This window comes from Uranotaenia lowii, chromosome 3, assembly GCF_029784155.1.
Source record: "Uranotaenia lowii strain MFRU-FL chromosome 3, ASM2978415v1, whole genome shotgun sequence".
Taxonomy (NCBI): domain Eukaryota; kingdom Metazoa; phylum Arthropoda; class Insecta; order Diptera; family Culicidae; genus Uranotaenia; species Uranotaenia lowii.
In genome coordinates this window covers 49,293,136-49,305,585 of record NC_073693.1, presented here as the reverse complement: position 1 = coordinate 49,305,585, position 12,450 = coordinate 49,293,136, and the positions used below count along the sequence as shown (strand labels likewise).

General features: G+C 42.5%; 1 protein-coding gene across 12 annotated transcripts in view; it reads left to right on the top strand.

Moving 5' to 3' along the window:
* Positions 1-12,231, top strand: part of LOC129755784 (serine/threonine-protein kinase mig-15) — a 167,772-nt gene extending 155,541 nt beyond the window's left edge. For 9 of the 12 annotated variants that reach the window (XM_055752435.1, XM_055752432.1, XM_055752434.1 and 6 more), the window contains 6 exons: positions 685-1,527; positions 1,598-1,753; positions 10,048-10,218; positions 10,286-10,435; positions 10,504-10,713; positions 10,786-12,231. In XM_055752435.1, coding sequence (XP_055608410.1) covers positions 685-1,527; positions 1,598-1,753; positions 10,048-10,218; positions 10,286-10,435; positions 10,504-10,713; positions 10,786-10,959 — 1,704 coding nt within the window. In that variant the 3' untranslated portion in view covers positions 10,960-12,231. The remainder of the gene's footprint in view (positions 1-684; positions 1,528-1,597; positions 1,754-10,047; positions 10,219-10,285; positions 10,436-10,503; positions 10,714-10,785) is intronic. The other 3 variants (XM_055752441.1, XM_055752436.1, XM_055752439.1) reach the window with 1 other exon arrangement.
* The last annotated feature ends 219 nt before the right edge of the window (positions 12,232-12,450 follow it).

Sequence of the window (12,450 nt, the reverse complement as noted above, 5' to 3'; positions counted from 1 at the left end):
GTAAATTTTATTATACCTCCCCCTAATTTTTCCTTTGCCACAAGTTAACATCACACTTGTTGGGGACTAGATCGTTTATTGCTTTTCAAGGCTTTGCGGGTTTACAAATTTCATTTGGTTTCGATGCATAATTTATTTGATGCAATAATTTACATATTATCACTAGCTTTTCTGTTTTTTGGTTGAGGCATACTTTTTATTTATTTTATAAGTGATTTCAATTTCACAGGAGGCATTCGTTCCTATGGGTTTTGGCATAGATCAGTCACTAAAAAAAAGTCTTAATTTCAGGGAAAACAAAATTTAATTAAGCGGGTTATTTAACTGAGATATCACAAATCGTCTACATTTTTGTAAATAATAGTTTAACAGTCTAACGTGGTTTCGGATTTAACTATATCAATATCATAGCTTGGTGGAATTGGATCATTAGCATATCACAATCCTTTCGTTTCATAATTTATGCATGACAACCAAAAAAAAAATCTGTTTATTTTTTCAGCCTTTTTAGTTTGCTTGATTATACTAATTTATTTCGTTTTCATTTTGGTTTTTCTTCGATTCATCGCAAATTATTCGACAACAACAACTACCTACTACTGTATGCTCCATCAACATTTGAAAAATTCGAAAAAAAAACAAAAACAAAATCAAAATGCTTGAACTTGACGCGCTCTCTCGCAGTATCGGGCAGCTGTCAATTCCTCCGTCCATTCCACCCCCTCCAAGTCCTTCACAGGGGGCATCAACAACAACAACAGCAACCAAAACAACAACAACTATAACCAGCACTATCCCAGCAACAATAACCAAAATAACCTTAACCATAGTAGTAAAAACAATCACAACAACAACAACAACAACAGTAGTAACCATCTGAGTTACAACAACATCAATGGCAACAACAGTAGCAACAGCAACAACAATCTTATCGGTGGCAACAGTAGTGGCAACAATTCCTCGCCACACTCGACGGTGTCGAACTCATCCTCTTCCTCCCACCATAACAGTCCAAACCACTCGATTAACATCCGAAATTTGATAAATCATATCAATGTTTTACATACCAGTAGTAGTAGTAGTAATATTAATAACCACAACAATCATTTACTACCTCCCTATCAACAACAACAACAACAACAACAACAACCATCGCACCACCAACTTCAACAATCTCACTCTCCGCTGCACAATCAACAACAACCGAACTCGCTCAATCCATCGGCATCGGCATCCGGTGCCATTCCGGTGTCGCCCTTTGCCCTGGCCCTGCAACAGAAGCAGCGGAGCTTCCTGACCTTCGGCTTCAGTGCCGGTTCCGGTGGGTCCGGTGCGGCCCGCCGGGAAAGCCACGTCAACGTTAACGTCACACCGACGTCCCACGATGCTGCCAGCGATACGCCCGAGATACGCAAGTACAAGAAGCGCTTCAACTCGGAGATCTTGTGCGCTGCCCTGTGGGGCGTCAATCTGCTCATCGGCACCGAAAATGGGCTGATGCTGCTGGATCGATCCGGCCAAGGAAAGGTATGGTACCTGATTAATTTTTAAAAATCTTCTAATTCTAATCGGATTTCCTTGTTATTGCCGTTCCCAGGTCTACCAACTGATATCGCGGCGGCGCTTCCAGCAGATGGAGGTGCTCGAGGGTCAAAACATTCTGGTCACCATCTCCGGCAAGAAAAACCGGGTCCGGGTGTACTACCTGTCCTGGTTGAAGTCGAAGATCCTGCGCACCGACGGCATGGGTGATGTAAGTTGGTTCATTTTGTCGTTTTATTTGGGAATTAAAACCTCATAGAATAATTCACCCCTCGATGGTGATGTAAGTGGGTGGATTAGGGGAAGGCCCAAGGCAAGAGAAAGGGTTCTACCAATTCAAATTTTATGAAGAGATTAATCACCGTAATTTTTGTTTGTTACCTAATTTAAGGAAGCGTATTTGAGCAATCACATACCTTTTTTTGTTTGTTCGTTCTGCAAGTTTCCGCTTGTGGTTAAGCACCACCGACTTTCAGTGTGAGCTGCACGGCCAACTGTTACCCAAAACACAAACACGCAAAACCCAAATCTTGGTATCAATTTTACATTTTTTCTCACACGACATTTTAAAAACCTAAGCCAGCTTACATAATTACTCAAGGACCCGTTTCCTACCATAATGACAAACATCTGACAGGCAAAGCACACATCAGTAATATCACAGCTCGGTTACCTCAGGTATCATGGTAATATCACAGAACCTGGCAGCCCTGCTCAACGAGCGAGTGGTTATTGCCCGGAGCACCTCGATGTCTGCTTCCGGCTGGATCTGTTGCGGCTTGGTCATGTGATGCCTGACTGGGTCACAAAAGTGAGCTTAGCTACCAAACAACGACCCCAGCTGTGGCCGTCGGTTTAGCCAAATGTGTCGAACGTTATGTGAATTTATATCCATCGACTGTGAGCCTTTTGCATAGTAATGTTTTCTTTTGTTGGCTTCTTCAATTTATTTAGTTTACCGATCCTTGTCGTGAGCTTCCAATAAGCCGGATTTAGATGACCCCGAACATTCTCCTACGCACCACAGTTCTGCCTTCCAGAATATGCTCTAGCTAGAATCTGCAGAGTTGCTGCCTCTAGAATCTGCTACTTCTGCTCCGAATCAGCTGAAGAAGAACGTCTGGTACAGCTATGGATGGGCCAATTCCGTTTGCCGCTCTAAATGTTGCTGTCTTGCTGTGTTTTAAGCCTAGTCCACACTAGCAGGGCTAGAAGCGACCAAGCGGTAAAAAAGTAGGGCAAAATAGTTACTTTGAAGTAAAATTAGGGTAAAATTAGTGACCTAAACTAAACTAAAATAAATCGCTTGAAAGACAATTCTGTTAATTGAAAAACGTTTTTTGAAAGTCTCTTGGTCTCACTAGTAGAAAAGCACTATACGTTGGACAAAAGAGGAACATTTTGAATGAGCTTAGATAATTTAAGAATTACGACCGCAAAATCCTAAAGTTCTAAGGAAACAATGGAAAGAAACCAAAAGATCGTACCCAAAGGACTAGGACAACTAAGTCCGACAAAAACTTCGAGCTTATCCATTTTCTTTATTCTTCACTCTATAGAGTATACACCCAAATCCGAATTTTTCAATGTCATTAAAACAAGTGAAAAGGTTTAAAATTATATTAAAAAAAGTTAACAATGCGGAATAAATTAAAAGAATCCAAAAATTTAAAACAAAATTGTTTTTATGTGAGAAATTTACAAATTTAAATGAAAAACCAGCACATGTTCTACAAAAAGTTTAAAGAATGTACTTGAAATTGAGTTAAGATTTACATTTACAGAAATTTCGTTTCATGAAAGAGTCATGAAATAAAAAATTAGTAGGTCGTCATGAAAAAGTGACAAAGTAATGATATAAGATTGAAAATAAAAAACGACAAAATATTGACAGAAGATTGCAACTCAAAGAAGCTTAGCGTAAAGTTGATTTAGATTCAAGATAACAACACAAAAAAAAGCTAAAAAAATTTAAGAGACTAATCTTTAAGGTAGAAATTTTTTTTTTCAAATTTAAAACTAACTCAAAAAGAATTTACATTCAAAAATGAAACATTTCCAAAAAGATTCACTGCAGACTTTATTGCATGATTCACATATCAATCATTAGAAAAATTTATTAGAAAAAAACGTAGTTCAAAAAGGAAGGAATTAAAAAAATATATTCACAAATGATTTAACACCGTGTTAAATGTTACACGACAAAAAAAAACAGATCCAAAAGACACCTCAGAAATTTCTTGGAATATTGTAGAAAATATACCAGTAAACCTCTAAAAAAGTACAGAAATCATTCAAAGTTATCGAAAACTACAAATAGGTTATGAAATCATTAATTGATATCTTTGTATAGCTACCAATATTTCGAATGATTGCAAAATGTCTAGAAATAAAGGAACTTATAAATGAAATATCTGATATTTTCGATTCAATTGGTCTCAATCTTGATCAAACATGTAGGAGTGTCTCTTTAGGAAATATTTCATGTAATAAATTTATTAATAATACATTTTTTTCTTGACACGAATGTCACAACGTTAGTAAAGTGTCACAGATAAACAAAAAAATATATATTATTTAAGGCGAAAAACGATTTTTATTTTAATTCAAATTATCATCTAAATAATGTTTAAATGTTATACATCAAAGCAGAACAAAACAATAATATTCCTTTACTGAATCTGATCCATTGTCCCAATTTAGATCGTATGAATTCCCACAGGACTCGAAAGGGAAGAAAAGGAGAAAAAAATAAGCTAAGGAAATTTTTTTTTTTTTTTTTTTTTTTATGGCGTTTAAATAGCTCGGGGAGCTGACGCTGGAAATGAAAATTAGAATAGTTTGGAGAAGAAAATTTAAAGTTTAGAGAAGGCAGCGTAGAATAGTAAGCGATCTTGAGACGTTGGTTAAACCATCAAGCACTTCATTATATCCATGGAAAAAAATAAGCTAAGGAAATTATTAAAAAAATAGTGACTTTAGTGACCAAATTTCGAAAAAAGTAACTTGTGAGTGACCAGCCTGAAAAAAGTGACAAAGTTACTAAAAAGTGACCAACTTCTAGCCCTGCACTAGGAGACGGTTCGTCTCGAGACGGTCTCAGCGTCTCCCATTTTCTTCGGGAGACACTGAGACCGTCTCAGGTTTCCAACAACAACAACAGACAACAAAGTTCGTCTCATAACAAAAATCGCAGTTCATGTTGCCTAGTGTGGACTGTAGAAAAACAGTGTGCTGTGGTTTGGTTAACAGAATATATTTGAACTGATAGAGAATACAAACTGGTAGGCGGTTTTATAGATAATTTGAATTTTCATGGCTTGCCCAGTTTGGTTTAATCTAAGGGAAACTTATTCTAACGGCTGATTATGATTATCTCCTAGGGTTGTTCCTTAACACCCCCTCTCAATCCTAGGGAGGCACGATGATGTTTCAATGGACCAGCCGGCAGACTCTTGGTGAGGACATCTGCTAGCTGATGGCTTGTTGCGATGTACTGCAGCTTGATGATCTTGTCCTGGATGCATTCACGGATGAAGTTGTAGCGAATATCCAGATGTTTCATTCGCTTTTGATCTCGTGGCTCTTCTGCGATGTGAATGCAGGACTGGTTGTCTTCGTGGATTGTCAGCGGGGATCGCAGGACCACACCAAATTCGGACAGCAGGTTCTTCACCCAGATGGCGTCACATGCCGCCTGGCTTAGGGACACGTACTCGGCTTCGGTGGATGATAGTGACACGGTTGTTTGTTTCCTGCTCGTCCATGCGACCGTGTTGCCGAAAATCTGGAACAGGTAACCGGAGGTAGAATGCCGAGTATCGACATCGTTCCCCCAGTCAGCGTCAGCGAAACCGATGATTGGCTCGCCGCCTTCGTCTTGCTTGGTGTAGACCAACCGAAAATCCTTCGTCCCTTGGAGGTACCGCAAGACACGCTTCAAATAGGCCCAATGCGTATCAGTGGCACCACTCTGGAACCGACTCAGGTAGTTAACCGCAAAGCTGATGTCCGGTCGCGAGGAGAGCATCAAGTATGTGAGGCAACCGATGAGCTCTCGATAAGGCTGCTGCGTTGACTTCTCGCTTTCGGAATTTCGGGCCAGCTTGAGGTTCGTCTCTAGTGGGGTGGCAACAGGCTTGCAGTTCCGCATTCCGAACCGCTCCAGCAGGAAAGATACATACCCGGCTTGACTGATGGACAATGTACCTTGCTTCCGGTTGCGCTCAATTTTCAGGCCAAGAAAAGTGCTGACGTCTTCCAAGTCTTCCATCTCGAATTCGGCTGCTAGTTGCGACTTGATCCACTTCAATTTCTCAGTGGAATCCGTCGCAATCAACATGTCGTCTACGTAGAGGATCAGGTACACCTTGAAGTTCTCGGTCACCAGGGTGTACAGGCAGTTGTCGTAGGGAGACCGCTTTGAACCTAACTCCAGGATGTACTTGTTGAATCGCTCGTTCCAGCTGCGGGGCGCCTGCTTCAGGCCGTACAGGGATTTGTTTAGTCGGCACACTTTATTCCCCCTCTCAAATCCTGGTGGCTGTCGAACGTACACCGTCTCGTTCAGATTCCCGTTTAGAAAGGCGGTGCGAACGTCCATCTGGTGCAGGTGTAAGTCTTGCTGGACCGCCACGGCCAAAAGCGTTCGAACGGTACTCATCCGAACCACCGGGGCATACGTTTCGTGGTACCCAGCACGTTGAGAGCAGCCTTTGGCGACCAGTCGAGCTTTGTACCGGGCAGGTTTACCGTCATCCTTCTTAATTTTGAACACCCACTTGCACGGCACAACTCGACTTCCAGTAGGGGGGTCGACAAGATTCCAGGTGCGGTTCTCCTCCAAGGACCGCATCTCTTCGTCGACAGCAGCTTTCCACAACGGCCAATTGTCACGCTTTTTGAGTTGCTTGATGTCTTCTGGCAGCTCATCGACGTAGGCCTCGGCATTCAATGCAAAGGCGATGTAGCTCTCGTCTTCAGAATCGCATCGACCAGCGTGGCGTTTCGGGGATGGATTCAATTCGTAGTCGGAAAAACGAGCCGGCCGCTTTTTCGCTCGTCCACTTCTTCTTACTGGCACTTTTTCTTGATTGTTTAGCACTGTTTCGATATTCGAGACTTTTTCAATTTCACTTTCATCACTTTCGTTAATCAGTTGATCATCCCATATAGATTCGTCGTCAGATTCTACTTTTTCACTAAAATTGTCTTTATGTCCATTTTGTTTCACTGAATCTGACACGAGATGATCATCACTGTATTTAACACTTTTCACTTCCTTTTCTTGCACTACTACGTCTCGAGCGACGATCACTTTTCGTTGAACAGGATCCCACAGACGATATCCGTTGTTCCCGTATCCAACCAGGAAACACACATGGCTCTTCGGATCAAGTTTGGACCTCTTCTCCTTCGGGATGTGTACAAACGCCTTGCTTCCGAAGACACGCAGTTTAGACACGTTTGGCTTGTGTCCAAACCACATCTCGTACGGCGTTTTTGCTTCCATCAAAGCAGCGGTGGGGCTCCGGTTGATGACAAACACTGCTGCTAAAACCGCTTCGGACCACATGTATCGTTGGAATTCGGACTCGTCCAGCATCGCCCGAGCACGCTCCATGATGGTTCTGTTCATGCGCTCGGCGACGCCGTTCTGCTGAGGCGTATAGGGGATGGTAGTTTCCATGACGATACCTTTTTCGTTGCAGTACTCCTGGAATTCGGTGTTGATGTACTCGCCACCATTATCGCTTCTCAATCGGGCGATTTTGGTTCCAAAAGGAGTAGTGGCCATCGCAGCATATTTCCTGAACGCCTCAAAGACTTCGCTCTTCGCTTCGAGAATGTAGACGGCGGTAAAATGCGTGAAGTCATCGATGAAGCTCACGAAGGTTTTCCCACCATTCCAGGATGCTGGCGAGAAAGCTCCACACACGTCTGTATGGATAAGCTCCAAGGGGCGTGAGGAGCGGGGCTTTGAGGACTCCTCGAACGGCAACTTAGCTTGCTTCCCCTTCATGCAGGGCTCGCAAATCTCGCTTCCAGACTCAGAGTCAGCGGCGACGTCCAAACCTTCGACCATCTCGTTTCGGATCAGTTTCTGGAGACCGGCTTTCCCGATGTGCCCGTACCGGCGATGCCACAACGACAGCTTTCCCTCGGTTTCTGCCGTCAGCGCCGAACCAAAACTCCGGATTCTCACATCCAGCTCGTACAAACGACCTCTTCTGGGGGCGACGCACACCACTCGCTTATTCTGGCGAATGTGCGCGTTCTTTTGGTTGAAGGTCACTTCCATTCCGCGTTCCGTAACCTGCTTCACGGAAAACAAATTGGTGAGAAGACCAGGCACGTACAGGACATCGTGGACAGTGCAGTTGATTTCCTTGCCGTCCACAAGGGCTGCCAATTTGACCTCGCCAGCGAAGTGACTCGTTAACGACACACCTGATTTGGCCACGTTGATCACCACCGGGGATTTCAGTTGACGAACGTTCACCAAATAGCTTCTGTCCCCGACCATGTGCTCGGAAGCACCACTGTCAAGCACCCATCGAAATTTGCCTTCATCGCCGCTGCTAGCCGCCTGCGCCACCGTCACGAATGCGATGTCGTTTGATTCAGCAGCGTGTGCTCTCCCTTTCTTCTTCCTGGCAGTTGACTCGGAAGAATTGCACTTTCGGTTCTGTTCCTCTGGACAATCAGGTCGCTTGTGACCAGGTTTGCCACAGTTAAAGCACTTGACTGTGAATCGCCTGCTTTTTCCAGCAAACGCCGTTCCAGGTTCCGTTTTCACCGCACCATGTTGCCGTTTCACGTCCTCGTTCAGCAATCTCGATTTAACGAATTCCATCGAGCATTGCTCCACCGGCAGCGTTTCTAAGACTGTGATAAGCTGCGTGTAGGATTTTGGCATCGATTGTAGCAAAAAGAACACCAGCACCGGCTCGTTGAATTTAATGTTAGCCGATTCCAGTTCACGGACCACCTTCTCGAACGACAAAATGTGCTCCTCCAGAGACACTTTCTCGTCGTACTTCGCGCTGGCCAACCTTTGCAGCAAAAAGAAGACACCGGACACACCCTTTCGGTCGAAATTGTTCCTCAGGGCGTTTCAAATGGCCTTCGGGGACGGCTTTCCACGGATGTATTCCAGCTGCGAGTCTGCTATTTTGTGGATTAGCACCGACTTGCACTTCGCGTCCTCCAACCGTCGCTGTTTGCGCAAAGCGTCCCTTTGCTCTTCCTCGGCTTCCTCGTCCGCCACCGGGTAGAAGTCCTCCTCTTCGAGACTCCTCTGGATGCAATGGAGCAAACCCAACTCTTCGAGGTATGCCTCCATTCTGAAGCTCCAGTTCGAAAAGTTCTTCCCGTCGAACAGGTAAACGCGCTGGATTCCAATCGACTCCATTTGACGACCGATGTGAACAACTTTTCACTCAAACGAATTAAAGCCACGTGCGCGAAAACTAAACTTCTGTTACCAAGGCAACGACCACTGGGCCCACAACCTGTAGAAAAACAGTGTGCTGTGGTTTGGTTAACAGAATATATTTGAACTGATAGAGAATACAAACTGGTAGGCGGTTTTATAGATAATTTGAATTTTCTATAAAACCGCCTACCAGCTTGCCTACTTCACCAGTTCAAATAAATCTGTTTACCAAACCACAGCACACTGTTTTTCTACATGGACTAGGCTTTAGTCTTCGTTGTTACGCGTGTTTTTGTTTGACTTCTTGCACTCTAAACTATAAATACCCGAGTTTTGCTCAATTTAACACAATCACTACACGCTCAAAATTGAACACAATAACTTAACTCTAACGCTACAAAACTTCTTTTTACTTTCTATCTGTCTCTAAAATTTCATACTCTTATGATGGCCTTACTGAAAAGGACATCACCTTTCACCGATGAAGCCGATAAATTAGCTAACAAACATAAACTACGGTGATTAAGCACTTCATAAAACTAAAAAAAACTAAATGACGATTATATTGGTAAACATTGTCTACCAGATTTTACTGCTCGGCTTAACACTCGGTTATTCAATCGCCGAATCGATAAACTTTTTACAGTATGTTCGGTAAATATTGCCGGTACTGCAGTAATTATTTAAGGAATATTTCCCGTCATAATCGCAGCATAACTGGTCATAAAAAAACCGAATTAATTAAAGAGCTCCGCAAATTGAGAATTCGGTAAAATATTACCACGTTCTTCGATTCCCGCTCAATGTAGAGTCGTGTGGTCAAGTCTAATTTGAAAAATCGACCATAAAAATTTAGTAGATTGGCCCCAACAAACAGACCTTTAAAAAATTTCAGCTCAATCGTACTTAATTTTGGGGTACCTCAAAGCGCTAAATATTTCAATATCTAGACCCTCGGAAATCAAAAGGAGTTGGGCTCGGTAACTTAAAAAAGGAGTTGGACCTGAGTAGATGCTAAAAGAAAAAAAATAGGAATAACAGTTCAACTTTTTTCTATCGTTTCACAGCAACAAGTCGAACGTCGGAACGGGTGGATCAACGTGGGCGATCTCCAGGGTGCCGTTCACTTCAAAATAGTCAAATACGAACGGATCAAGTTTCTGGTGATCGCACTGAAGGACTCGATCGAGATATACGCCTGGGCGCCCAAACCGTACCACAAATTTATGGCATTTAAGGTGAATGAAGCGATGTTTTTTCTATTGTAAGCTTTTGAAAGATAACTTATCTTTGAACTTTCAACAGAGTTTCGGTGAGTTGATGCATCGCCCGCTGCTGGTCGACCTGACGGTAGAAGAGCAAACGCGACTCAAAGTGATCTACGGCTCTGCAGATGGCTTTCACGCAGTAGATCTCGACTCGGCCACCGTCTACGATATCTACCTTCCTAAGCATGTGAGTAGTTTTTGGTTTGGAAGAAGACCTTCCGTATGAAAACTAAACGTTCCAATTCTTCCCTACAGACTCAGGGTCCAATAACGCCACACTGTATCGTTACGTTGCCTAACTCCAACGGCATGCAGTTGCTGCTGTGCTACGACAACGAGGGTGTCTACGTCAACACGATGGGCCGTGTTTCAAAGAACATTGTCCTGCAGTGGGGCGAAATGCCAACATCGGTAGCATACATCGGTACCGGTCAGATCATGGGCTGGGGCAACAAGGCAATCGAGGTGCGTCGATTACGAAAATTCCATTCCAAATCTAATTGAAATTAACATTCATCCTTTGCTTTCCAATCGCAGATTCGTTCGGTGGAAACCGGGCACCTGGACGGGGTGTTCATGCACAAGAAGGCCCAGCGGCTCAAGTTCTTGTGCGAGCGCAACGACAAGGTTTTCTTCAGCAGTGCCAAAGGCGGATCGTCCTGTCAGATCTACTTCATGACGCTGAACAAGCCGGGAATGGCCAACTGGTAAGCGGCAGCAATCGCTGTCCCTGCCTCGCCAGTCCGGCCAGTCCTATTGGGCAGGCCGCCGCCAGTGTCATTCTTCAGTCATCTTTTTTCTTGGGAGCGGGAAGCACAGAGTGTGGCGATTCGGATCAAATCTCAAACGAGATTATCCGAAACTGAGTGAGCAAATTGAGTGAATGCGAATGCTTTGTACGTTTGAATGTGAACGCATTAACCCTTATAGGTACTATAATATTATATTAACATACTAGACGAGGGAAAAAGAAGCCGTAGGGAGAAGTCATTTGATGGTGTTTTTAACAATCTCTTAGCCATTTTTTGTGGTCTGTTGCGAATCATCCCTTGCGCGAAGACTCATTAGGAAGAGATAGAAGAAGGGAGTCACATGTAGCGAAACGTCACGTATCACTATAGCAGGACAGATCCATTTAGTGGCACCAGGAAGTAAAAGCAAGTTATATAAATTGTGTTAGTGAGAACAAGTGTAAAGTCGTATATATAAAATTATACTGTTTAGGCGAGTAAGGCAAAGCAAGGTTCGAATCGAGTAGTCCTTATACATAAATATTAGTAAAGAATAATGGTTTTCAAATCCTTTTCCCAAAACGTCTAACTGAACAAAAATTATTTGATGGAGCATTGGCTCTCTGGAGGCAATCGCCGATAAATTGTGGTAAAAAATGTAAGCTTTCCATGGCACCCGTATTCTTTTTTTGTTCTTAGCAATCCTAATCAAAACTTAGAATCCATAAATTAAATACACACCATATACTTTTTATAAAAATGCGCTTAATAAGAAGCATTCGGTTTTGTTTATTTTAATATTTTTCCATACACAAACAAAAACGAAATCAATCAAACAGTTAATCAAACTTAATCATTCACCTATCGTCAAACATCCCCCATTAAAGAAATAAAAAAAAAACACAATACACACACATACAAACCCATACAACACGCAAAACACGAACTACATTAGCACAGACTCTCATACATACACATATTCCCTTCTCGCGAATTTGTAATCGTAATCGAAATTATTCTATTCTAGAGGATATCATTGCGCAACAACAACAAGAAAAAGTAGACAGCAGAGCAGAACCAAGAGAAGAAAGAGTAAAGGTTAAAAAAAAATCATGTAAAACAAAACGAAATCCATAAGTTAATTGCATAGGAGAAAGAGGAAGAACGGCAACAAAAACAAGTTTTAAACGTTTAAAAAAAAACAGATTAAAAGGCAAATAAAAAACCAACAACTATTGAACAGGTGACGACAGGTGGATTGTTTCGTTCGCGAAATGGAAACAAAAAGAAATTAAATTCCCTAAATTGTGCAATGTTTTGCTACTTTGTGAATTGTATTTTTGTCTGCACTTGTGGTTAAAAAGTCTTTTACTGTTGATCAAAAATTATCAGTACAATGATAGAAAATGAAAGAACGACTCCTTAAAAAAATTGATGAAAGACATTAGGTTCCCAATACAATAACATTGCA